Consider the following 25597-nt stretch of genomic DNA (forward strand, 5'->3'; position numbering starts at 1 on the left):
GGCCAGGGATTGAGCCCCAGCCCCCTGCATTGGGAGCACAGAGTCTTATCCATTGCGCCACCAGGGAAGTCCCTCTCCTACTTTATTCTTTTTCAGGTTTGTTTTGGCTATTTTGGGTCCCTTGCAATTCCATATAAATTTGAGAATCAGCTTGTCAATTTGTATGAAGAACTCAGCTGGCGTTCTCATAGGAATTGTGTTGAATCTGTACATCAGTTTGGAGATACCACCATCTTAATAATGTTAAGTCCTCTAATCCCTGAACATGGGATGTTTTCCCATTTATTTGGATCTTCTTTAATTCTTTCAACAATATTTTATGGTTTTCAGAGTTTGTTTATATCTTTTTTTGGGGGGGTGAAAACAGTATTTAAAGAAAAATTTTTATTGGAGTATAGTTGTTTTACAATGTTGTGTTAGTTTCTACTGTACAGCAAAGAGAATTGGCTATACTTATACATATATCCCCTCTTTTTTGGATTTCCTTCCCATTTAGGTTATATCTTGCTTGCCTTTCTCAATCCTGTTGTCCAGGTCCTTTACTGTGTTTTCAACAGTATTTGTACTCCTTTGTGCTACTTACAATGAAGATTTCATTTCTGCATTGGTTTTATTTTTTTCCTTCCATTTCTTTTCTGCTCTCTGCCTGCTAATATTTCATCTTTCTCTATTATCTATCTTCCTCAAGTTAGAATCACTTAAGTCTTTTCTGCCCCTGAAGTATCATTAATTTTGGTAAAGCTTATTGTCTTCCACCTCCTACCACCACCACTATAAAAGGAATACAAGCTCTCATAGCAGCACTATTTACAATACCCAAGATAAGGAAACAACCCAAGTGTCCATCAACAGATGAATGGATAAAGAAGTTGTGGCTTATATATACAATAGATTACTACTCAGCCATAAAAAAGAATGAAATTTGGCCATTTGCAGCAACATGCATGGACTTGGAGGGCACTGTGCTAGGTGAAATAAGTCAGACAGAGAAAGGCAAATACTGTATGATATCACTTATATGTGGAATCTAAAAAAACACCTCAAACTAGTGAATAAAGCAAAAAAAGAAGCAGATACAGAGAACAAACTAGTGGATACCAGTGGGGAAAAGTAAGTGGGGAAGGGCAATATCGGGGTAGGAGATTAAGAAACTATTAGGTAGAAAATAAGCTACAAGGATATATAGTACAACATGGGGAATATAGCAAATGTTTTATAATAATTATAAATGGATTATAATCTTTAAAAATTGTGAGTCACTATATTGTACATCTGTAAAATATATAATATTGTATATCAACTATACTTTGATTAAAAAAAGGAATACAAGCTCATTATTAAAATTTGGAAAATATTGAAAACTTGAAACAAGGGGAAAATTATCTATAGCAATTCCACATAAAGACAACTGTGTCAACATTTTGATATTTTGCTTTCCTTTTAGTTCTTTATCAGTGAATTGTGTTTTTATTGTGTTTTATTTAATACAATATAAATAAGTACATATTACTAGTAGCAACTTGGGATTCTCCTAAAGCTGTTCTATATTTAAATGTTTTACTCATAAACATTTATGTTTTCTGTTATTTTATCAAGTAGAATCTGTTTCTTCTCAATTTATCATATTAATAACCTTTTAGGCTTTTTTCTAGTTGAAAGTTTACTTCTTTCCTTCACAGCCAAGCTTTCAGAAAGAATAGACTCTCTTGTTTAATTTCTTTTTTTCCTCTTCAGTCTATTGCAGTCTCACTTCTACCTGCATCATTCTACTCAATTGCTCTTGGTAAGGTAGTAACTTCCTAACTGACAAATCCATTAGTATCTCTTAGTCTTCATCCTACCCAGTTTCTCTAGATTTTGATTTTGACTACCTCCTGTACTAAAGCCTGGGAATACATAACCAGACACGTCTGTATTCCTCTTAGTTACTAAAGAGCTCTTAGTTATCCTTTTTTTTTTTTTTTTTTTTTTTTGCAGTACGCGGGCCTCTCACTGCTGTGGCCTCTCCCTTTGCGGAGCACAGGCTCCAGACGCGCAGGCTCAGCGGCCATGGCTCACGGGCCCAGCCGCTCCGCGGCATGTGGGATCTTCCCAGACCGGGGCACGAACCCGTGTCCTCTGCATCGGCAGGCGGACTCTCAGCCACTGCGCCACCAGGGAAGCCCGTTAGTTATCCTTTTTATTGCTTGAATTTCTCATTAGTTTTTCTTTATCTGTCCCTTAGTATTGACATCCAAGAGTATATGTTAGTTTGTTTCCCTCCTTATTCTTACGTTTTCCCCTGGGTGATATCATTACTATCCTGACAACATCCAAATCTGTCTCCAATCCAGACCTCTTTTCCTAGCCTGTTTGCCATTGCCACCCAAGTGACTGATGAGTGCCTTGAATTCAGCATGTCTGAAAACAATTTCATTATCTTTCCTGCCAAACCTGTTCTTCCCTTTATGCTCCTTATTCTAATTTAATGGCTACCTCATCAATTTAGTGAATCAAGCCAGAAATCTGAGAATCACATTAGATTCCTTTCTTTTGTTCACTCCTTATCCAATTGGTCATAAAGTCGTGTCAATTTTTCCTCTAACTTTTCTGTCTGTCCTTTTCTACCTCTCCAGCCTCGCCATTTATGTCTTTCATTTTATATTTCAGCTATAGATCTATTTGCCGTTAGTTGCCATAAATTCTTGGAAGAAGTTAGGTTGGGAGAGATTTTGAGTTGCAGTTTCCTGCAGTACCACACTGTGTCATGATTCTGCACATAACGGTTTTTCTTCCTAGATTGCCATTCTCCTACTGTCTTCTAAGACCCACCCAAGTATACTTTATACAGCTTTTTTTCTATTCTCTCTTTTAATACAAATAAGTTACTTGTACTGAGTAGTTACTGTGTATCTGCCTCTGTTCAAGGTGTTTTGCAGGTATTAATTTATTTAATTCTCATAACTTTATGAGGTAATTAACTTTCTCATCCCCTTCTGTGATGAGGAACTGAGGCTTAGAGAGAAGCTACACAACTTGCACAAAGTTTATACAGCTAATAAATGTCAGAGTCAGGATTCAGACCCAGTCTGTTGGACTTCACAGTCCATGCTATTGTGCCTCTTCTTTGTGTCACCACCTTCCTTTCTATATACAAAAGATTACAGTAATTATACTGAATTGCAAGTATTTGTTTTCACACTTATCTGCTTACTAACAATGGGCTTCTTAAAGACAAAAATAATGTCTTATTCTCTGTCACCTTCCACAGAGACTAGAACACTGCCCCACTTATAGCAGACTTTTACTAAATGTTTATTGAATGAGTTAGTAATTGTCAATGTCTATAGTTATTCATGCAAAAGAGTTGAGTTTAGATTATTTTACATTACATTACATAAGTCTAATACACTTTTTTAATCTAGGAATTTAGCACATACAATTTTTGTATGGTTTTTCCAAATACTTTTTTTCCAAGTACAATTTTATGTTTAGTATTATCAGAATAGTTGTTGCATCCTTCCATCTGTGCCTTGATTCCATCCCTTCCTGCCTTTTCAGAAAATTTACATTTTTATCACTTACCTGTGTCTTCAACTTCATTCTCTCCATCAAATCATCCCTATAGAATTTGAGCTTTCTCAAGCTTTATATCTCTGGTCTCTCCCTTTTCTTTCATAACCAAGTTCGTGACAGCATTGACTGAGAGTTGCTGTCTTCATTGCCATATCTCCCCATTGTCTTTGAAGTAGCTCTTGCTAAAGTCACAAATGACTTATATGTTGTCAAGTAAAGTGGTTGATTTTCAGTCTCCATCTTACCTGATCTCTCTTCATTTTGAAACATCCTTTTTCCTTGGCTTCCTTGGCATCAGGTCTGGTTTTCTTTTTACGTGTCTGGCCTCTCATACTTAGTCTTCTTTGTTGATCCCTTTTCTTTTACCAGACCTTTAAGTTATTGGAGTTCTCAAGTCTTGGTCCCTTGCCTCTGCCCTTCTTTTTTCAACTTATTTTAGGTATTCTCTTCCAAATCCATGGTTTTCATTTTTTCATTCATATGCTAATAAGTAGGGTCACTTTGTAACTTCTGCCCGGATCTCTCTTGAGGGCCAAATACTTGCTTTCTCCATGTCTGCGCTTATATGGCTTTTACCCCTCAAGTTTATCATGTCTAAAACTGAATTTGTGACCTTTCTTTATTCTAAGAAGGAGAGCTATTGGACAGTTTTAAGCAGGGGAGTATGTGATGTGATTTACATTTTTTAAAGCTCTCTCTGATTGCTGGGTGGAGAATGGATTGTGGGAATTGGTAAAAGTGAAGCATCAAGGCCATTTAGAAAAGTATTGCAGTAGCCTCCTAAAAAGATGATGGTGGTTTGGAGTAGGGTACAGTGGTATAGGTGGTGAGAAGTCATTGAGTATGAGATATATTTTGAAAGTAGCATTAACAGGATTTACTGTGAAATATGAAGGAAAGAGAGGAATCAGGATGACTCCGAAGTTTTTGTCTTGAGCAACTTGATGGATGATGGTGTCATTAAATGTGATGGAGCAGACTGAGAGAAGCAGGATTGTGAGGGGTCAATCGAGAGTTCTGTTTTGGCTGTGTTAAGCTTGAGATGCCTGTTTGACCTCCAAGTAGAGGATATAGGGAGGCAGTCTTCATATATAAATCAAACTCAAGGGAGAGGTGGAGGCTCAGGATATAAAGTTTGGAATTCTTAGCATACAGATGGTATTTAAAGTCACTGAATTAGGTGAGATCACCAAGAAAGATTAAATAGAAATAGCGGCAGAAGACTATAACTCTTGAAGGTGAGAAGGAAAGGAGAAGCAAGTGAGGAAGGTCAGTAAAATAGGAGGAAAAGCAGGGATGCTTGGTTTCACAAAGGCCAAGAGAAGAAATTGTTCCAAGGAGGGAGAGCTCACCTTGTCAGATGTGCCTGAGAACTTGAGTAAAATAAGGTTTTAAAATGGTGGACTCTGTACTGCTATTACTGCAGTACTGTAGTTATCATTGTCGGTATAGTAGGCTTTTGTGGGGTGGCCTAGAGACTTACTAACTATATGTAACATGGGAAACCATATTCAGAATTTCAAATCACAAACTGACATAAAAATTTAGAATTTTGAAATGCAGCCTAGTTTTTAATAGCCTGTATACTTTTTTTTTTTTTTTTTTTTTTTTTTGCGGTACGTGGGCCTCTCACTGTTGCGGCCTCTACCGTTGCGGAGCACAGGTTCCGGACGCGCAGGCCCAGCGGCCATGGCTCACGGGCCCAGCCGCTCTGCAGCATGTGGGATCCTCCCAGACCGGGGCACGAACCCGTGTCCCCTGCATCGGCAGGCAGACTCTCAACCACTGCGCCACCAGGGAAGCCCTAGCCTGTATACTTTTTAAGGTTCATTTTGTTTATTCTCCCTGAGCTATTTTTTTTTTTTTTTTTTTTTTTTTTTTTTGCGGTACGCGGGCCTCTCACTGTTGTGGCCTTTCCCGTTGCGGAGCACAGGCTCCGGACGCGCAGGCTCAGCGGCCATGGCTCACGGGCCCAGCCGCTCCGCGGCATGTGGGATCTTCCCGGACCGGGGCACGAACCTGTGTCCCCTGCATCGGCAGGCGGACTCTCAACCACTGCGCCACCAGGGAAGCCCTAGCCTGTATACTTTTTAAGGTTCATTTTGTTTATTCTCCCTGAGCTATTTTTTTTTTTTTTTTTTTTTTGCGGTACGCGGGCCTCTCACTGTTGTGGCCTTTCCCGTTGCGGAGCACAGGCTCCGGACGCGCAGGCTCAGCGGCCATGGCTCACGGGCCCAGCCGCTCCGCGGCATGTGGGATCTTCCCGGACCGGGGCACGAACCTGTGTCCCCTGCATCGGCAGGCGGACTCTCAACCACTGCGCCACCAGGGAAGCCCCTCCCTGAGCTATTTTTAAGACCATCTTTTTTAAAAAAAGCCTTTAGTGTCTTTGAACCCCCAGATCATTAGACTGTTACCAGAATCTATACTGGGCAAACTTGTAGAACACATAAAATTATGTTCACTTAAATATGTAAATATGATTTCTTACTATTGAACTCAACCTTCCCTGCCTGTCATTGTTTTTTCATTAATATTTTTTAAACTAAAAAACACTGCATACACATGATAAAATCAAATAGTATACAAGGGAGACAAAAATCTCTTTTCTCCCTAGATCCTTGATTCTCTAGTCTCTCCCCAGAGGTATCATCTGTTAGTTTCTGGTGTATCTTGCCAGAATTAGAATTCGCATATACATGCATATAGGTGTATGTTAACTTTATTTTTAAACGAATTAGAGTAGAACATAAAGTATTCTTTCTGCACCTGCCCTTTTTTCCTCTTTTGTTTCTTTTTACTGAAAATATATTCTGGGGACTGTTCTATATTAGCGCATTTAGATTGATCTGATTCTTCTTAATGGCTGAAAGTATTGCATTGTATGGATGTACACTAATTTACCAGCCACACAAATTTAAAAAAAAAATTTATTGGTGTATAGTTGATTCACAATGATGTGTTAGTTTCAGGCGTACAGCAAGGTGCCAGCCACACAATTGATAGATATTTAAATTGTCTCTGGTCTTTTACTCTTTAAAAGCATTGTGCAATGCATAGTGATAAATATTGCCAACTTACCCTTTAGTATCTGTGTTTTCTGGTTTTTTTGTTTTTTTTTTTTTGCGGTACGTGGGCTTCTCACTGTTGTGGCCTCTCCCGTTGCGGAGCACAGGCTCCAGACGCGCAGGCTCAGTGGCCATCGCTCACGGGCCTAGCCGCTCTGCAGCATGTGGGATCTTCCCGGACCGGGGCATGAACCCGTGTCCCCTGCATTGGCAGGCGGACTCTCAACCATTGCGCCACTGGGAAAGCCCATAGTATCTGTGTTTTTAAAATTTTCTTTAAGTTACAGAATTAAAAAACTCACACTTATAGTTTATCTCTTTATGTTACTCAGCTTTCCCATCCAGCTAGTCTTTAAGTCCTTGTGCTTTATCCCCAAATAATATTCTTAGCTAAGCACTTTTATAAACATTTATTCATAACCTAATGAGGAGTAGGTAATGTTATCGTCCCCTTTTCATAGAGAAAGAAGCTGAGACCCAGAGGATAAGACATTGTCCAAGGCCATATAGCTAGCAAGGGACAGAGCCAGGATTTGGATACAGGATTTGGATACAGCAGGATGGTTCCAAAGTCCATGCTTTTAACCACTGTGCCATCCTCGTCTCTGTTGCCTGTCTTTCCCAGTTCTGCTGTAGTTCAGGCCTTCAGTGCCTCAAATAGGACTATATTAATACAGGTATCCCCTGCTTTTACAAAGTTTGCTTTATGCCACTTCATTTCTTTCTTTCTTTTTTTTTTTTTTTGTTGGTACGCGGGCTTCTCACTGTTGTGGCCTCTCCCGTTGCGGAGCACAGGCTCAGTGGCCATGGCTCACAGGCCCAGCCGCTCCGCCACATGTGGGATCTTCCCGGACCGGGGCACGAACCCACGTCCCCTGCATCGGCAGGTGGACTCTCAACCACTGCACCACCAGGGAAGCCCACGCCACTTCATTTTTAAGAGAGTATCTGTTTTCACTAACTGAAAGAAATCTGAAGAGGGTTTTCACTTTTATAAAAAAAAGGTGAAAAGCAAAACTTGGTTCAGCATTTGTTTTGCAGCTAGCTGTTATAGAGGCAGGGTGCACCCCAAGCAGCATGAGTGGCCTTGCCAAGCTCCTTCCCTGGGAACTGTACTCATCATCTCAGCATCGAGCCGTATAGCTTTGCACTGTGTTTGCGAGCATCTGTGCTTTTTCAGGGTTTATTTTGTGCATCGGTTAGCACAAAGGTAATTAAGGTAATTGCTTCTGTGCATTACACCATTTCGACTTAGGAAATGTTTCATTAGGAACACTCTACTTTAGAATAACAGGGGAAACCTGTAATGTTTTTGTCATTCTCAGTCTTCCTATTTCATTCTATATACGGAAACAAGATTAATCTCCCCAAAGCATAACTATTATTGCTTCCAAGATCAGAATCCTTAGTGGCTTCCTGTTGCATTTAGAATTCAGCTCGATCTAATACTCTTCCTTTTTATATATGCTATACTGTCAGTGAACTTGCTCCAAGCTTTATCTAAAGTGTGATCATTGAGTTTGTCTATAAGACTAGATAGTGAAATTAGAAGTAATTAAGCCAAAAAAAAAATGAGGTAGATAGTCATTGGAGTTGAAAGGTACTTTTTGAAAAAGTTGTTTCCCTTTTTACCCACAGTAGTTCTTGCTATATGGTTTCATCAGCAAACTGTCAACTCAGTTAATTTGAATCAGATGTGTAATTGATCAAACCAAAGCCAACCGCAAATATCTGGGTGTCACATAAAATAAATTCCTTAAAACACACACAAACACACAAACTTGATGCAGGAATATGAATTTTATAATGTGAACTGTGTACCTTAGAAAGAGGTAATGTATTTAGCTTTAATAACGTGCATATAAAAAGAAAACACTGAGAAAACCATTCAGGGAGAGAAATAACTTCTTAAAGCTACATCAAAATCTTTTCAATTATGATTTTAAGTCCAAAACTGATCTGTGCACTTATAGAAAAAATGCTTCAATGTAAATGTTCTTGTGAAATGTTATCTTTTGAAATTTTTGTTTCTGAGTAAAGAATAGTTGTTATTTCCAGGGGCTTCCCTGGTGGCGCAGTGGTTGAGAGTCCGCCTGCCAATACAGGGGACATGGGTTTGTGCCCTGGTCTGGGAAGATCCCACATGCCGCGGAGCAGCTAGGCCCTTGAGCCATGGCTGCTGAGCCTGTGCGTCTGGAGCCTGTGCTCCGCAACGGGAGAGGCCACAACAGTGAGAGGCCCGTGTACCACAAAAAAAAAAAAAAAAAGAATAGCTGTTATTTCTGAATATAATGCTTCATGCAAATGTCTTACTAGAAATCATGTGTACTTTGGCTGTATTCATATCTGGCATCTTTTAGTTTTGCATTTAAGATGTTCTTATTGGCTCCTCTGCTTTTTACATAACAGGATTATTATCAGTTTCTCAGGATAGCTTGTTTCTAAATATTGGACTTTTAAAAACAGTTCTTAAAAATATCTGGTATTAAAATTTTGTTATTTAGTGAATGTTTTGTTGCTTTTTGCCAGATTTAGTCCAACACAAGTTCTCATTGCCTTTGGTCAAGTCTAGGTATTTTTTTAGGAAGACACTGCAATTGCCAACAGAAAATGGCTACCTGAGAGAAGGGAAAGTGAGTTCATATAGAACAGCTGTGTCTTCACTTTCAAAACGGATCACTTTTCTAGTCTTAATCAAGGAACAGAATGCATAGTAAAAGTAATAAATGACATTTCTGAATACATTCATTTAACTATTAGAATTTGTGGATTTCCTTCTTTCTAGTTTCTCAGTTTCACTTGCAGAAAGAGCGTGGACTCTGTACCTCTAGAGCTACCCATCTTTGGTGCTCCTTAAAGGAGGGAGGTTGCAAAATTTTAGATCAGTAGGCTTTGCCAAAATGTATTGATTTAAAAATCTATTTTTCATATTTAATCTCCTACATCTATACTCACCCAGTATATAGTCTTTTTTTTTTTCTCTGTCTCTCAGGGATGTTTTTGGGGAGAGGGGTTATTCTCTGGAAACTCAAGTTATAGAGTACAAGAAATCCAGGAACAAGAAAAGATCAAATAATGTAGTCTGGCTCTTTGAGTGAATTATTACTATAAATTTTTATTTCAGTATAATTAAGATTCAAATACATAGTTGTTAGTAAAGAAACTGATTGGGTTATTTTCTAGGGTTGTAGGATATATTCTATAGGCTTTTTTTGTTTGCTTGTTAATGAAGTTCTGCTTGAGATAAAAAGGAAGGAGGCAATATTGAATTAAGAAAAACAGATCCTTTGGCTGTGGTTTACATTTCAAGACAGGCACACATTAACACAACATTGTGAATCAACTATACTTCAGTTAAAAAATAAAGAAGACAGGCACATCGACACAGGTAACATAGAGCGCAAATGCAGACTTTTTCTTTTAATCTTAAATGTGGAAAACAACCTATAAGGAGTAAAAAAAAAAGTTTTAAGATTGACTTTTTATTTTTCCCTTTTCCCCTCTTCTAAAATTCCTTAGAATCATAAAATTGAAAAAGACATTGGAAGTCATCTTGCCTTATCTTCTACCCAGTGTGGGAATCCTTTCCACAATACCTCTAATCTTTTTAACCTCTATTTTAAAGAGGTCTACTTATTTTGACCTCTTAAATTAATGGGCTGCCTATTTGTGGAGAGAGCTGTCAGATTATTTGTTGGCTCTAATTGTTGCCTTAAATTCAGCTGCAACTTTATGAGTTTCTCCCAGTTGTGTCTTCTGCTAGAATATGGAATAAGTTTATTCCTTCTTCCATTTAACTACCCTTTGAAAACAATTGTACCATTCTGGGTTAAATTCTTTTAATTTTTTAACTTGGAGTCCCTCAATTCACAAGTCTGTGAATAGTCTTCAGAGGATTATATCGTATGTAAAATTGTGAGCATATATGTGCATTTTTCTGGGAAGAGAGCCAATAATTCTTATTAGTCTCAATATAACCCGATTCCCTACCAAAGTTAATATACCAGACCTGGGATGGACCTGGTAATCTGCTTTTTTTGTTTTTGTTTTTATTTTTATATTTTTTAATAAGCTTGCAACGAGCCGTCTAGTCAGCATCTCAGGAACCATTGCACTGGGTAAGTTCTAAGATTCTTAGAGCATTTTTGATTCCACTGAAAATTGTAGAATTTTTAGAGCTTTAGAGACCATCTAGTATACATATAGTTTGTGGTGTGCTTATAGTTAATTCTTCCTATCAAAAGATGAAACTGGTCCCAAAGGGTGGGGTTTTTATTTAAAACTTTATTTCAAAGTCTTGGCAGCCATTCATAAACATTAGGAATGTGATGGCGCTATTTTACGTCAGGAGTATTCCTAGAATTTTTGTTTGTTAGTCCCGATTTAATATTTTAATCTAACATAGGTTTATGAATTATAATACTTTTTGATTAATTTTTAATCTGTAAAATTTTTAGCCTCTTTCGTTTTTACTATTTCTAAGGAAGGATAGTATAACTTAGAATTCAGTCATTTATGAACAGTGGTTTCAGTATCACATCTGCCTTTTGGAACAGTTTGAGCCTGATACAACTCCTCCTGTGCTCTCTCCCTCCCCCAAAGACAAAACTACTCACCCTACAAGGCTGTTTTTTCAGTAAAGTCATACTTTAATAACTAATGATATAAACCAAAATGACAAAGAATATCTTAAGGTTTGAAGATGTCTCTCAGTGTGCTGTGATTACTTCATTTTTATAGGAGGAAAGAAGTCTGTGATAGGCTATGACTTACTATGGTTTTTATTCCTTTTTTAAAAAATATTTATTTGGTTGCACCAGGTCTTAGTTGTGGCTTACGGGCTCCTTAGTTGAGGCTTGTCAGCTCCTTAGCTGCGGCTTGCCAGCTCCTTAGTCGTAGCACACAGGCTCCTTAGTTGTAGCATGCAAACTCTTAGTTGTGGCATGCATGTGGGATCTAGTTCCCTGACCAGGGATCGAACCCGGGGCCCCTGCATTGGGAGCGTGGAGTCCTATCCACTGTGCCACCAGGGAAGTCCCAGGTTTTTATTCTTAATTAAGTGGCAGTATAATGATACCGTTGGCTCTTTGTATCCGCGGGTTCCGTATTCATGGATTCAGCCAACCTCGGATCAAAAATATTTGGGGAAAATAAAAGTTCCAAATAGCAAAAATTGAATTTGCTGCACTCCAGCAGCTATTTACAGATCATTTACATTGTATTTACAACTACTTACATAGCATTTACATTGTATTAGGTATTATAAGTAATCTAGAGAGGATTTAAAGTATACTGGAGAATGTGCGAGTAGGTTGTGTGGAAACACTTAGCTATGTTATAGAAGAAGGGACTTGAGCATCCTAGGATTTTGGTATCCTCGGGGGTCCTGGAACCAATCCCCAGTGGATACCAAGGAATGACTGTATAATGGAGAATAATACCAGAATCCTGGGAGAGGAGAGCAACTTCTTTAGGGAGTTGGGAGAGTGTACCTTTGGTTGAGAATTACTGCCATAGTATTCATTCATTCATTCATTTAATAAGTATTTATCAAGTGCCTCTGTCAGACATACTTTTTCAGGTGCCAAATTGAATTGTGACTATGAGCATTATTGTGAGTGGTTAAGAGTGATTTGGAACCAAACTGCATGGGTTTGAATCCCAGAGTTTTTACTTGCTTACTTAGAGAAGTGACCTTGGTCAAATTACTTAATCTCTCTATGTCTTAGTTTTCTCATCTGTAAATTGGGGATCATAATTTTATCTAAGAGTTGTGGTGAGGATTTAAATGAGTTCTTGGAACAGTATTTTTATTAAGGAATGCAGCTGTTTTCACACACATAACCATACATATATATAATGCCATGACTAATTAAGCCATAACAGTACAATATTGTACTGTAATTCATATTTTGGTTTGTATTAATTTATACACCACTTTGTTTCAAAAAGGATTTGAGACAGAACCGAAGCCTCCTGAGGAATACTCTATACCCGAGCAGCACAGAAGAACTCAGATATGGGTTCAGATCTTATTTTGAAAGGCAAAGGCAGAAATTTAAAAATGAGTGTATATAAGTGCTAGGAATAGATACTCAATAAATGTTATTTCTCTTATGTTTAAAAGAAAGTCATTCACTTAACAAGTTGGTCACTGCCAGCGCAAAGTGTGCCATGGTGCATGTAGACATAGTTCTGTGAGTACATTGGGCAGCAAAGTGCAGGCTGGATTTTAGTCCCAATTTAGCCACTTGGCATGGAGCTCTCGTGCAGTAAGCAGTCTGTACAACTGTGCAGTGATTCTGAATACAGTGTTAATTTGCTTCTCTTTTGAAATTCTTTATAGATACTGAATTGTATAATGCAGTAGGACCATATCACCTAAACCAGAATTCTTAGATCATGTTCTCTATCAATAGTTCTAATTGTTAAAATATTCATAATTGTTTCAGATATATCATTTTGAATGCAATCTGCCTCATATCAACATAGTCAGGTTTTTTTCCTCTGCATTTTGGTTTTTATTTATTTAATTTTTCATACTTTTTACTTTGAGGTATTGTAGATTTATAATGCAATTGTAAGAAATAATACAGAGAGATTCATATACCCTTCATCCAGTTTCCCAGATGATATCTTGTTACTACTGCACAGTAACACAATCAGGAAATTGACATTGATACCATCAACTTACTTTACTCAGATTTCATTAGTTTTACGTGCATTAATTTGTGTGTGTGTCTGTGCATGTGTTTGTATTGAGTTCTGTGTAATTTTATCACATGTATAGATTTGCATGGCCACCTAGACAAGATATGGAACAGACCCATTTACAAGGGCCCCTCATGTGCCCTTGTTTAGGCATAGCCACCTCCCCCTGGCAAGCCCCTGGGAACCACTAATCTGTTCTCCGTCTCTATAGTTTTGTGATTTCAATAATGTTATATAAGTGGAATCATGTAACCTTTTGACATTGGCTTTCTTTATTCAGCATAATTCCCTTGAGAGCCATTCAAGTTATTGCCCCCATCAATTGTTAGTTCATTGGTAACTGAGTAGTCTGCCATGGTATGGATGAACCACAGTTCATTTACCCGTTCTGATTCATTGGAAGGTTGTTGCCAGGTTTTGGCTATTATGAATGAACTTTCTATGAACATTTATTTATTTATTTATCTTTTTAAAAAAATTAATTTATTTTTGGGTGTGTTGTGTCTTCGTTGCTGCGCGTGGTCTTTCTCTAGTTGCGGTGAGCGGGGGCTACTCTTTGTTGCGGTGCGTAGGCTTCTCATTGCTGTGGCTTCTCTTGTTGTGGAGCACGGGCTGTAGAGCGCGGGCTCAGTAGTTGTGGCGCACGGGCTTAGGTGCTCTGCGGCATGTGGGATCTTCCTGGACCAGGGCTCGAACCTGTGTCCCCTGCATTGGCAGGCGGATTCTTAACCACTGCGCCACCAGGGAAGTCCCTCTATGAACATTTACGTACAAGGTTTTGTGTAAGCATAAATTTCTTTTTTCCCCCAGTTGGCTTGGTGTTGAATTTTATCAAATGCTTTTTCTGCATTTATTGAGATGATTGCATAGTTTTTCTCTTTATTCTGTTTTTGTGGTGAATTATACTGATTTTTGAACGTTATAACAGCCTCACAATTTTGGAACAAATTTCACTTGGCCATGATGTATTATTCTTTTTATGTAACTTTGATTTGATAATATTTTGTTTAGAATTTCTGTGCCTGTGTTTATAAAGGATGTTGACCTGTAATGATCTTTAATGTCTTTATCAGACTTTGCTATCAGGGTTCTACTAGTTTCATAAATGAGTTTCTCTATTCTCTGAAAGAATTTGTGTCTTCTTTAAATGTTTGGAGTGAAGCCATCTTAAATTTTTTACATAATACTTAAATTTATATTTTCTATCAGTATCTGTATTAATCACTTTCTGGATCTTTCTTCTGAACAAGACAAGGACTTTACCATTCACCTGGTTTCCCTTCTCCAGCCCTTGTTCTTACCCTCATAATTACTCCTGTCGGTATCACTGAGATTACGGTTTTGAATGTTAGTAAGCTTTTGTGTTTTGTTTTGTTTTCCAGTCAGCACTTATTTAAACTTACTTTACTGATTTCTCTGCTTACTCTTTTCTTATACCTTGATTATTATTCTTGGATTATTTTTTTAAATTCCAGGTGTATATCTTTGAGTAATTCGTTCACTAGAACTCTGAGGGAAGCAAAAATTTTGTGTCCTTGTACATTCAAAAATGTCTTGGGAATTCCCTGGCCGTCCACTGATTAGGACTGTGCACTTCCACTGCAGGGGGCACAGATTTGATCCCTGGTCGGGGAACTAAGATCCTGCAAGCCATGTAGCACAGCCAAAAAAAAAAATTCTTAATTTCACTCCCACAATTGACTGAGAGTTTGAGTAGATACAGAATTCTAGGTTTTAAAGTATATCTAGTTGTCCCAGGGCCATCTGTTGAAGACTATGCTTTCCCCGTTGAGTAATCTTGTCACCCTTGTCAAAAATCAATTGACCATAAGTCTATTCTATGGGGTATATGTATATGTATAGCTGATTCACTTTGTTTTAAAGCAGAAGCTAACACACCATTGTAAAGCAATTATACTCCAATAAAGATGTTAAAAAAAATCAATTGACCATAGATACATGGGTTTACTTGTAGACCCTTCAATTTCTGTCCCATTAATATACATGTCTATCCTTATGTCAGGACTACAGTTTTGAATACTATATCTTTTTAGTAAGTTTTGACACCAGGAAATGTGAGTCTTCCAATTTAGTTCTTTTTCAAGATTGTTTTGGTTTTCTGGTTTCCTTGTGTTTCTGTATGAAGTTTCAGATTAGCTTGTCCGTTTCTACAAAAAGGCAGGTGGCATTTTGATAGTAGTTGCTCAATCCCCTTTTATATCTTAACTTCTTAAAATGCTTCCCACCTCTTTTTCCTTCTATACCATATTCTGGTGCATTTCTTGGCTCCATTTTTTAGATTACTAATTTAATTTGTTCTTTATTTTTTTCAGTCCTTAATTAGTTTTTTTATTTAAATGATCAAAATTTAACTTCTAAGAGTTCCAATTTATTTCTTTTAAAATAAATGTATTATCATCTTGCATATCTCAGGGCAGTAATTGTACCTAGTCTAAGGTTTTATTCTATTTAATTTGTCAACTCTCTTTCTTTGGGTACGAGTTCTGCTTGTCACATTAATAACTTTTTCATGTTTGGGTCTTGGTTTTGTGCTCATTCACCTTTATTTGAGAGCCCTTGTTAGCCTTCCTGTGAATGTTACATATGTTTATTGCAGCAGGTCTCCACTGACTGTGGGTAGAGATGGAATGTGCAATGAGATAGAGCGTACCAATTGCCAGACTTCTTTAGTGTCTGTCCCCTCTTTTTCCTGGGATTTAATATCCACCCAGGGCTCTGTCCTGTCTTTCTGATCCAAGGGTTTATACTCATTGTTCCTACCTGGGGAGTGACACCTTTCTTGTTTGATGCCACTGTTCCCATCTAGGAGCAAATTATGTACCTCTATTCTATAATGCTTGAACCAAAATGGTAAATGGTGGGAGAGGTTGACCTGCTTTGTAACTTCCATGCCACTCCCTAACCAGTTATGCTGTAAATTCTATAAATTATTTCAGTTCTTTCTGCTGTCTTCCACCTCTGGGCTTAGTTTACTCTGAGGGCTGTTCAGATCACTTGCAGTAGCCCTCTACTCTGGGTGTATAGCACTGTGGTTTCCTTCTTTAAGCTGATTCTGTCAGCCTTACATCTTTCAGTGATTGACTAAGACCATTTCTTGCTTTCTTTTGATTATAGTTTTTTTGGGGGTTTTTTTGGGTTTTTTTTTTTTGCGGTACACGGGCCTCTCACTGTTGTGGCCTGTCCCGTTGCGGAGCACAGGCTCTGGACGTGCAGGCTCAGCGGCCATGGCTCACGGGACCAGCCGCTCCGCGGCATGTAGGATCTTCCTGAACCGGGGCACGAACCCGCGTCCCCTGCATCGGCAGGCGGACTCTCAACCACTGCGCCACCAGGGAAGCCCTAGGTGTTTTTTTTTTTAAATGGCTTTTGTGTTACTTGTGGGGCTTTGGGGAGAGGGGAGCTTGCTTGCAGTGTGCTCAGCCTACCATCTTGACTGTCAATGACTATGTCATATTTATAGTGAAATAAAAAGGAAAAATTGAAAAGCTAGCAAAAAATAAAATATTGATGAAATGATTGAAAAAATTATGGTTTTTGTTTTGAAGAGTATAAGCAATCACAAATGAACATTGGCATTCAAATATATAAAAATTAAAGCTTCAAGAACAAATATAGTTTTCAGGAATATATTTACATGAAATTGGAGAGGCATATGTATGCTATGTTGCTGGTTTCTCTTGTTTTCTGCTCTTTGGCTGAAGGAAGAAAATATGGATTCTGAACTTAGTGCCTACTTTGGGTGAATAACCTCTGTAGAGTCAACATTAGCCTGTGCCTGTGACAGACTTATGTTGGTTGCTGAGAGAAAAGCAGGCCAAAGATGTCTGACAGAGCTCTGAGAAAACATCAAAAAGGATTTTTGATTACAACTTTGGTTCAATAATTTTCAGTATTACTCCCTCACTGTTATCTAAATTTGTTTTATATTTTTCCATTATAAAACAATATGTCTTAGAATTTTTGGATAATATAAAAGGGGTGATAATCCTCAACCTGAATCATAACCACTGTTAATACTTTGGTATGTTTCTTTATAGTATTTTCTTATCATAGCTTCAAAAAAAAATTAAAGTAATATGGTATTGTTTTTTTTTTCCAGTCCAAAAGTAATGCCTACTCAATGAGAAAGCTTGGAAAATAAACACCAGCACTAAGGAGAAAAAACCAAAATCACTCATAATAACTGCCCAAAGATAACCACAATTAAAATTTGATGTATATCCTGCCTGTATTTTTCATGAATATATACTTTTTTCTTTGTTGATATGGTATCATGCACTGCTACTATTTTGTACCTTGCACCTTTCATTTGCAATATATTGTGAATGTTTTCTCATGTTAGTAAATATTCTTGTATGTACTTTTTTTAGTGGTACATAGAATATGAATATATTTAAATATGTTTATTTAGCATACTTAACCATCTCCCTATCATTGGACACTGAAAGTGTTTCTAATTTTTTACCATTATAAATAATATCGTAGTGTGTATCTTTGTCCATACATCTTTCCATGCATCTATGATTATTTCTTTAGGAATAAATTCCTAGAAGTGGAATAGCTGGGTCAAAGGGTATGTACATTTTAATGCTTTTGATACATAAAAATGTCAAATTTTAAGCTAATCACTTGTTATATTCTGTCTTGTATTGCTATCTAATTGTTTTATGTGTTTGTCTTGTCTCCCTAATTAGAATATAAATTTCTTGAGGGCAAGGGAAGTTTCTTATACATCTTATGTATCCTTTGATAGTGTGATTGACAATGTTGAACTTATGAGTGATCAACAAATATTGTATTGATTTAAAGCTGTGCTTCTCCAGTCTTTGGATGTCATAAACCTATAAATTTAAATATATGTATATTTTGGGGATACATATAGGCTTGCAAGTTTTTTATTTTTCCGAGAAAGAATATTAAAAAACAAAATCAAGTACCATTTTCTATCTTCTTCATCTCTTAAAATAAAAGAACATTTAATAAAAAGTTTCTAATTTCTGAAAAAAGGACAGACTTTTAAATGGAACATTTTAGCATTTTTAAAAACTCATTGCCTTGTCCATATTTTTCTCATTTTGTGTTGGACTGGTGAATCTTCACCTTAGCCCACCAGTGGTCTGTAGACCAGCATTTGGGAACTACTGATTTAAAAGACTTGGAGGATTAATAGATAAACCTGTTTGCAACTCTTTTGCAAAATAATTCTTTCCCTTGCTCACGAGTCTGTCTCCACCACAATATTAAGTATACATGTGCAGGTAATGCTATTTCATTATACTGAATTTATGTATCTCTATGTACAAGTGCTCTAGTAAACAGACCAGACCTTGCTGATGAACATCTCAGATATTTCCAATTGCCAAAACCAAAAACTATATGCTTTCCAAGGAATTTGAGACAGGTTAAGTGTGGTATAGTAGAAAGAAGGCAGGTGTTAGAGTCAAACTGCCCAGGCTTGACTCCTGGCTTTGGCATTAAGTCACTTAATTTTTTTTTAGCTTCCTTACTTGTAAAATTAAGATGATAATATCTTCCTCAAAGTGTTTTTATAGCCCCTGTTATAGCAATTACTTCACTGTAATGTAATTATTAGTTTAGGCATCTGCTTTCCTCACATGAGTTCTTGAGGCTAGGAGTCATAGCCTCCTTTGGCTACCGTGGAGCCTAGCAGGGCTCAAGGCATAGCAGGTGCTTAATGAAATGACTATTGAATCCATACAGGGTTGTTGTGAGGATCAAATGAGATAACACTTGTAGAAGCTGTTTTAAACTTTAAATTCTATACCAGTGTTAATTGTTTTTATTGCTTGTAAGAGCTGTCTTTGGGAGCTATCAAACCTTTGGGAAGAGACAAAATTACTCCATTTAACACTTCTACTATGCTTTGCACTTTTCTTCTATGTTATAAGAAAACAAGTTTTAATTGGGGTTAATGTGCAGTTAATTTGCTTCCTGTGAAGGCAGAGGAATTTCCTTTTTTTTCTCCCCCCACAGTGGAAGTGTCACGATATTAAATGTTTGTTTTATTTGGTTGCTACCACACAATTTTAATTATAGCAAGATCAGCTTATTTCATATTTAAAGAATGGTGCCCATTGCTTTATCCTCTTAACCATATAACTGATAAAAGAATACCAACCCTGGAAGAGAACAGGAGCCTACGTTATGCGAAAATAATTTTAGTCAGAGCTCTCTTTTTAACATTCACTGACTTGTAAAAATGTCATCGTTTCTAATCTGTTTATAAAGCTCCTGGTGAATTTTTGCCACAAGATGGCATTGGTGATTATTGAATGCATGTCTGTTGAACCAGAATTCTGAAAAATGGTGCACACAATTGTTCTTATTCTTTTGGGGATGAGTTGAAAACCTTCATCACTGCTTATGTATTAATTAAATTTTGTTTTGACTTCCGAAACAGGGTTAAATGCTACTTTACATCACTTCTTTCTGTATTCAAGTATTGTTTTGTTTCCTGTTTTTCTGTCTTTATAACTACAGTTACTATGTATTATTTGCCATGTGTTGTATGTGTCTGACTTATTGCTGATAATTGTGGTAACAGGTAAGAAGAAAATACGATGGGACCCAGTTAGGAGGCGCTTCATTCAGTCCTGTCCCATCATAAGGATCCCTAACAGGTTTTTGAGAGGTGGGTGATAACTAGCAAGAGAACTGTGCTTCGTATGGGTTAAAGGGAACTTTGAATGAATTTTCTAAACTCAAAACTCTGGTTTTAAAAAATTGTCTAAACAGCTAAAATTGGATGAAAGAAAATCTAGAATTTAATTTTAAACCTGTGTTTCATAGTGACCACTGTTGGAATTGTAATTATAAGTTTTAGGAAGTTAGAATCACTTAATGTGTATTAGGTCGTAGAAATAAATCATCTCATTGATGTCAGTATTATTCCACTGTAAACATATTAAAAAGAACTTTGAATAATTTATAAAATATGGGGTATGGGAAATAATTTTCTAAATATGATTTTAAGAAAGAAATAAAATTTATGTGACTATAAAACTAAAAACCTCTTATGTCAGAAACCATAAATAAAAAGATAAAAGGGGGAAATATTTGTAACAAATGGTTAATATCATGAATATATAAAGAGCTCTTATAAATCAATAGTTTAAAAGCAAATACCCACTAGAAAAATAGGTAAAAGAACATAAATAATCAATTTGTAAAAAAGAAAGCTCAATAAATATGAACAAATGTTTATTTTCACTATTGTTATAAACATAATTAAAATAATAAGGTTATCATTTTTACCTATTAGATTGGCAAGACTAAAAATAAGAATACTCAGTGTTGCAAGGGTATGGGGAAATGAAGCTCATATATTGAAGGAAGTGTAAATTTGACACAGCCTTTCTGGATTTAATTTGGCAATATGTATCAAAAGCCTTGAAAATGTTCACATCCTTTGACCTAGTAATTCTTACTTTTAGAAATGTTTCATTCTTTCTATTTTTTACTTCTTCTAGTAAAACATACTCCCTACTGAAAAAAGAAAATCTCAGAAGAGGGTTGAAAACTCTGGTTCATACTGTTTTTCTAGATATAATAAATTGTCAGACAAGCGTTTTTATTGTTATAGTTTAGACCTTATTATTTATAAGCCAGTGTATCTAATTTTTTTTTTTTTTTTTTTTTTTGCGGTACGCGGGCCTCTCACTGTTGTGGCCTCTCCCGTTGCGGAGCACAGGCTCCGGATGCGCAGGCTCAGGGGCCATGGCTCACGGGCCCAGCCGCTCCACGGCATGTAGGATCCTCCCGGACCGGGGCACGAACCCATGTCCCCTGCATCGGCAGGCGGACTCTCAACCACTGCGCCACCAGGGAAGGCCCCCAGTGTATCTAATTTTGACTGAAGAGATTATTTAAAAAAAAAACAAAAAGACTAGAAAAAAGACTTGCAGCAGCTAAAGATGTTTCTATATCTAGTGCCTAACCTATTTTTAGTGGCCAAGGTCCAGATCATGAAAAAAAAAAAAATCTAGCCTAAATGGGTCAAGATAACATACTTAGGGTGCTATGCTACCTTTTATTTTGTTTTATTTTATCATTTGGCCGCGCCGTGTGGCTTGTGGGATCTTAGTTCCCTGACCAGGGATTGAACCCGGGCCATGGAAGTGAAGAGACCAAGTACTAACCACTGGACCGCCATGGAATTCCTGCTATGCTACCTTTTAGCATAAATAATTTTATTGATAGAAACTAATAGGTAATTTTAGTGTTATGTGACCAAAAAAACCATTGTGCACACGTAGCCAAGCAGTACATCTAATTTGATAAAATTTTTCTTTTTTCTATTTAAAAATTAGAATACTAATTTTTTGATTTACAATGAGAAGGCTAACTTGGGGGCTGACTAAATTTAAGTATAATTAATAAATTGTTTAATTAGGATGTAAAATTCAATATATCAGTTTTATACAAATATAAACATAAAAAACAAAGGAAATAGTGAAATAACATTATATCTGGATGGTGGGATTTTATTTTCTTTATATTCTCTGTTTTTCAATATTTTAATCATGGAAAAAAGAGATTAGCACAGGTAAGTTTCATATCTTTGGTTATTTTCGTAAGCCCTAAATTGCCTCAAAAAATTTCTGAGGAAGATGGTCTCTGACAGTGCTGAGAAGAGTGAGGCGGGAGTAAACTCAGCATTAGCAACAGCAAGATCACCAGTGACCGCTTCTAAATCAGTGGCCTTGTCTTAGTCCTCACCTTCTTTGACCTGTTTGTAGTGTTTGATCTGTTGACCACCTGTACCTTCTTAACGTTTTCTCTTCTTTTGGGTTATACTTTGCTGTACAATCTGAGATGTTTTCTTCCTGCCTCTTTGATTGTTCATTCTGTTTCCTTTACTGGCTTCTTTCTTCCTACTCACTAGAGATGGGTATTGCTCCAACGTTCTGTCCTCTCCATTATCTCCTTTGGTTATCTCATCAGATTTCACAGACTTAACTAACCTCGTTCGTTCGTTTGTTCATGCTTTCATTCTTTCAGTATTTTTTGATTGCCTCCTGTGTAACAGGCTTTGTGCTAGTTCAATCATCTAGATTATAGAGAATCAAGTAAAGAAACAATTACAGAATAATTTGAGTGTAATTCTTTGTGATAAGTGTCCTGATGAGTTAGTGTGATATGGGAGCACACAGAAGAGGTACCTGACTCAGCATGTGGGAAGGACAGGGGAAGATAAGTAGCCATCAGGATGACTTCTCAGAAGAGATGTATTGAGTAGTCTGAGTATGTGTTAACAGGGGAAGGTTGGAACATCTCAAACAAGGACCAAAACAAGGACCAAACAGCTTAAATAAAGGCAGTTAGGCAAAACAGAGCACGGTCTTTCAGAGAACTGTAGGAAGTTTGGCAGAGTGGGAAAGAGTGTCGAAAGAAGAAGCTGGAGAGGGCCCATATCAAGTGGAGCACCACCCAAGGGGAGTTTTCAGGATCAGTTTATTTAATTAATGAAGAGATTTAATTGGAAGACCAGTTAGGGTTATTAGAGTTATCAAGGTGAGAAATGATAAGAGGCTGCAACTAAGGTAGTTATATTTAGTAGGAATAGAGAGTAGCTAATTGATTTGAAATGTAAGGAAGTGGAATTAGATGAGACTTGATGACCAATTCAAGAGGAGGAGGGAAAAGTCAAGAAAGCTTCCAGCTTTCTGTGTGGACCATTTTCTCTTTACCAGGTATTATATAGATGGATGGAAGAGCAGATTGAGAGAAAAGATGATAAATTCAGTTTAATCTCCCCAAGCCAATAATAGCATATCCTTGAACACTCAGTCTATGAGTTATTTCTAGAGAAACCTCCTTGGAAGGCTTGTCTCTTTGTTTTGATTGCACCCTCTGTGTATCTGCCTGTATCATAACACTTACCACACTGAATTATAGTCATTTGTTTACTTGTTCCTGCCTGCCATAGACTGTAAGCTCTGTAAGGGCAGGGACAGTGGGACAGTGCCTTTCATTTCTTTATCTCCAGTTTGTAGCTCAGTGCATGTAGTAGGTATATCATATGTATTTGAGTTGAACTGAATTATTTGTAAGGCTGCTGTCAGGGAATAGGATGGGACTAAAATTTTAGTACATTCTTAACTTCTCTCTGGTGGTGGTGACAGTAAACTAATAAGTTGCTGAGAATACGAAAATGCTACTTAGTGTTTCCTTAGATTTTTAAAACAACTTATCTATACTTTTGATATTGCCACTTTTTCAAGCCTTTCGTTTTGGGACTCCTACTACACATTATCTCTTTTGATTCTGATTAAACAGTTTCATAGGGCTCATTTTCTGTCGCTAGATTCCTTCACTAGATCCTGCATATTCTCTAAAAGATGTTGCTACCCATTATAAGTGGTGTGAAAACAGTATCAGTGTAGTGAAAACAGTGTGTTTTCATTACAAAATGATAGACCGATTACACCCATTTACCCTCCCATACTTCTCACTTATTACTGAAAATGACAAAGCAGACCTACAAAAAAGAATGAATCATAACTATATTGAAAAACAGAAAAGGGAGGCTTTGAAGCCAGATTACCTATGTCTGAATCCAGGCTCTGCCATTTACCAACTGTGTGACTTTAGACAAGTTGCTTATTCTTTTTTTTTTTTGCCTCAGTTTCCTCATCTGTAAAATTAGGATGATGATAATAGTATCAACCTCCTAAGTTTGTTGTATCAAGAGAGGTAATATGTGCAAAGCACTAAGAAGAGTTTTTACATTTAGCCAATGTTTTTTTTTTCCATAATTGAAAACTTTTATTTATCAGAAACAAAGTCAGCGTAACAAGCCAAATTAATTGCCTTAACTCTAGCTTGTCAACTAGCTAAAGACCAGGATAACAAATATTTATACTGACAGTCTGTTTAGCCAACGTTGACTTAATGTTAGCTGCTGTCATTCTTGCTATTGTTATAATACCAGCAAATTTGAGGAATTTCAGGGTAACAGAAAGCAGTTGGAATTCTAGTGATTGAGAAACCAGAACAGAATAAAATGCAACCCCAAATAGGTACTCCTGCTGCACGCTGGAAATCAGATAATTTCCTAAAGAGCTCCTTTCCTGAAACTCAAGCCTAGAATCAGCAAGTGTAGGAGGAGGGAGCAGGTAGGGGTAAGATGGAACAGCAGGGCAAGTAATTAAGGGACTGCCTTCAGAACTGTTATTTCTCCTACTTCTCTCCCTCCCTCCCTGGCAATGGCATTAGTTCTAAGATAAAGCTCTAAGAACAGTTCTTCAAGCAAAGTAGGGGATTTGTTTAGGGGAGGGTTGAACAGGCAGTGCTTTCATGGACTGGGATTGGAAAGAGTGTGCGCACAAAGCAGAGCTTTAGGTAATGGACCTCCACAATAGATTGGATGAGGAGGGTGGAATAGGGGGAGGAGAAGAAAGCAAACTCCACCAAGGACTGATGTACATTAAACGACCATGCTAGCAAAATGCAGCCTTCCTTATTTTAGAAAAACTGCTTTTTCTCCACTTCTAAAGAGAAACCTGTCTGTGAATGTACCACTTACCTGAAGACACCCATAATCAAACACATCTCCCATTTGGAGGTTTGGAGACAGAGTAATACAACTGTGGAGGAAATTCATTATCTCTTAGAATACTAATCAATGTAGTCCTTCACTTATTAATATGAATCAGTGATCAAGGCTTACCAGACATTTTAGGGAAACTAAACTTGTTCTGATCACAGCAGGTTTCCTCAGAGTCAAGAGAGAATTGGGTCCACAAATAAAAAGACAACTGCCATGCAAAAAAAAGGAATGGTTAAGGAATTAGTTCCATATTGAAACTTGCTGAAATAAAGATGCAGTTGGAGGATTAAATAATACACAGGCTTAAGACCAATTTTTACAAAAATAAAGTAGAGGAAATTTACAGACCGTAAAGCAAGAGGACAAAAAGAGAAAGTACATGAGGAAAATTATACTTTGAGGATAGATCTAAGTGATCCAGTATCCATTTTATAATGTTACATAAGGAAAGACAGTGGAAAAGAGAAAATAAAGAAATAAAGAATATTTCCCTATGCTGAAGAAAGACTCTCGAGTTTTCAAGTATAAAGGGCCCACCAAGGAACAAGCTAGAAAAATATAAAAGCAAAAAGCATCTATCTGTACATTACTGAACTACTTATGATTCCAGAGATAGAAAACAGGCTACATAGAAAGACTCAAGACTGAGATTTCTCACCTGCAACATAGT

At 37.1% G+C, this 25597-nt stretch overlaps 1 protein-coding gene across 4 annotated transcripts in view; it reads left to right on the plus strand.

The window, feature by feature from the left end:
- KLHDC10 (kelch domain containing 10) overlaps positions 1-25597 on the plus strand; it is a 61245-nt gene that overhangs the window by 9024 nt on the left and 26624 nt on the right. For 3 of the 4 annotated variants that reach the window (XM_073809937.1, XM_033863260.2, XM_073809935.1), the window contains exon 2: positions 19921-20007. The exons of the other annotated variant lie outside the window; for it this stretch is intronic. In XM_073809937.1, the coding sequence (XP_073666038.1) occupies positions 19921-20007 (87 nt within the window). The remainder of the gene's footprint in view (positions 1-19920; positions 20008-25597) is intronic. 4 annotated transcript variants of the gene reach the window in all.

The sequence above is a fragment of the Tursiops truncatus genome, chromosome 9 (assembly GCF_011762595.2).
Source record: "Tursiops truncatus isolate mTurTru1 chromosome 9, mTurTru1.mat.Y, whole genome shotgun sequence".
NCBI classification, from domain to species: domain Eukaryota; kingdom Metazoa; phylum Chordata; class Mammalia; order Artiodactyla; family Delphinidae; genus Tursiops; species Tursiops truncatus.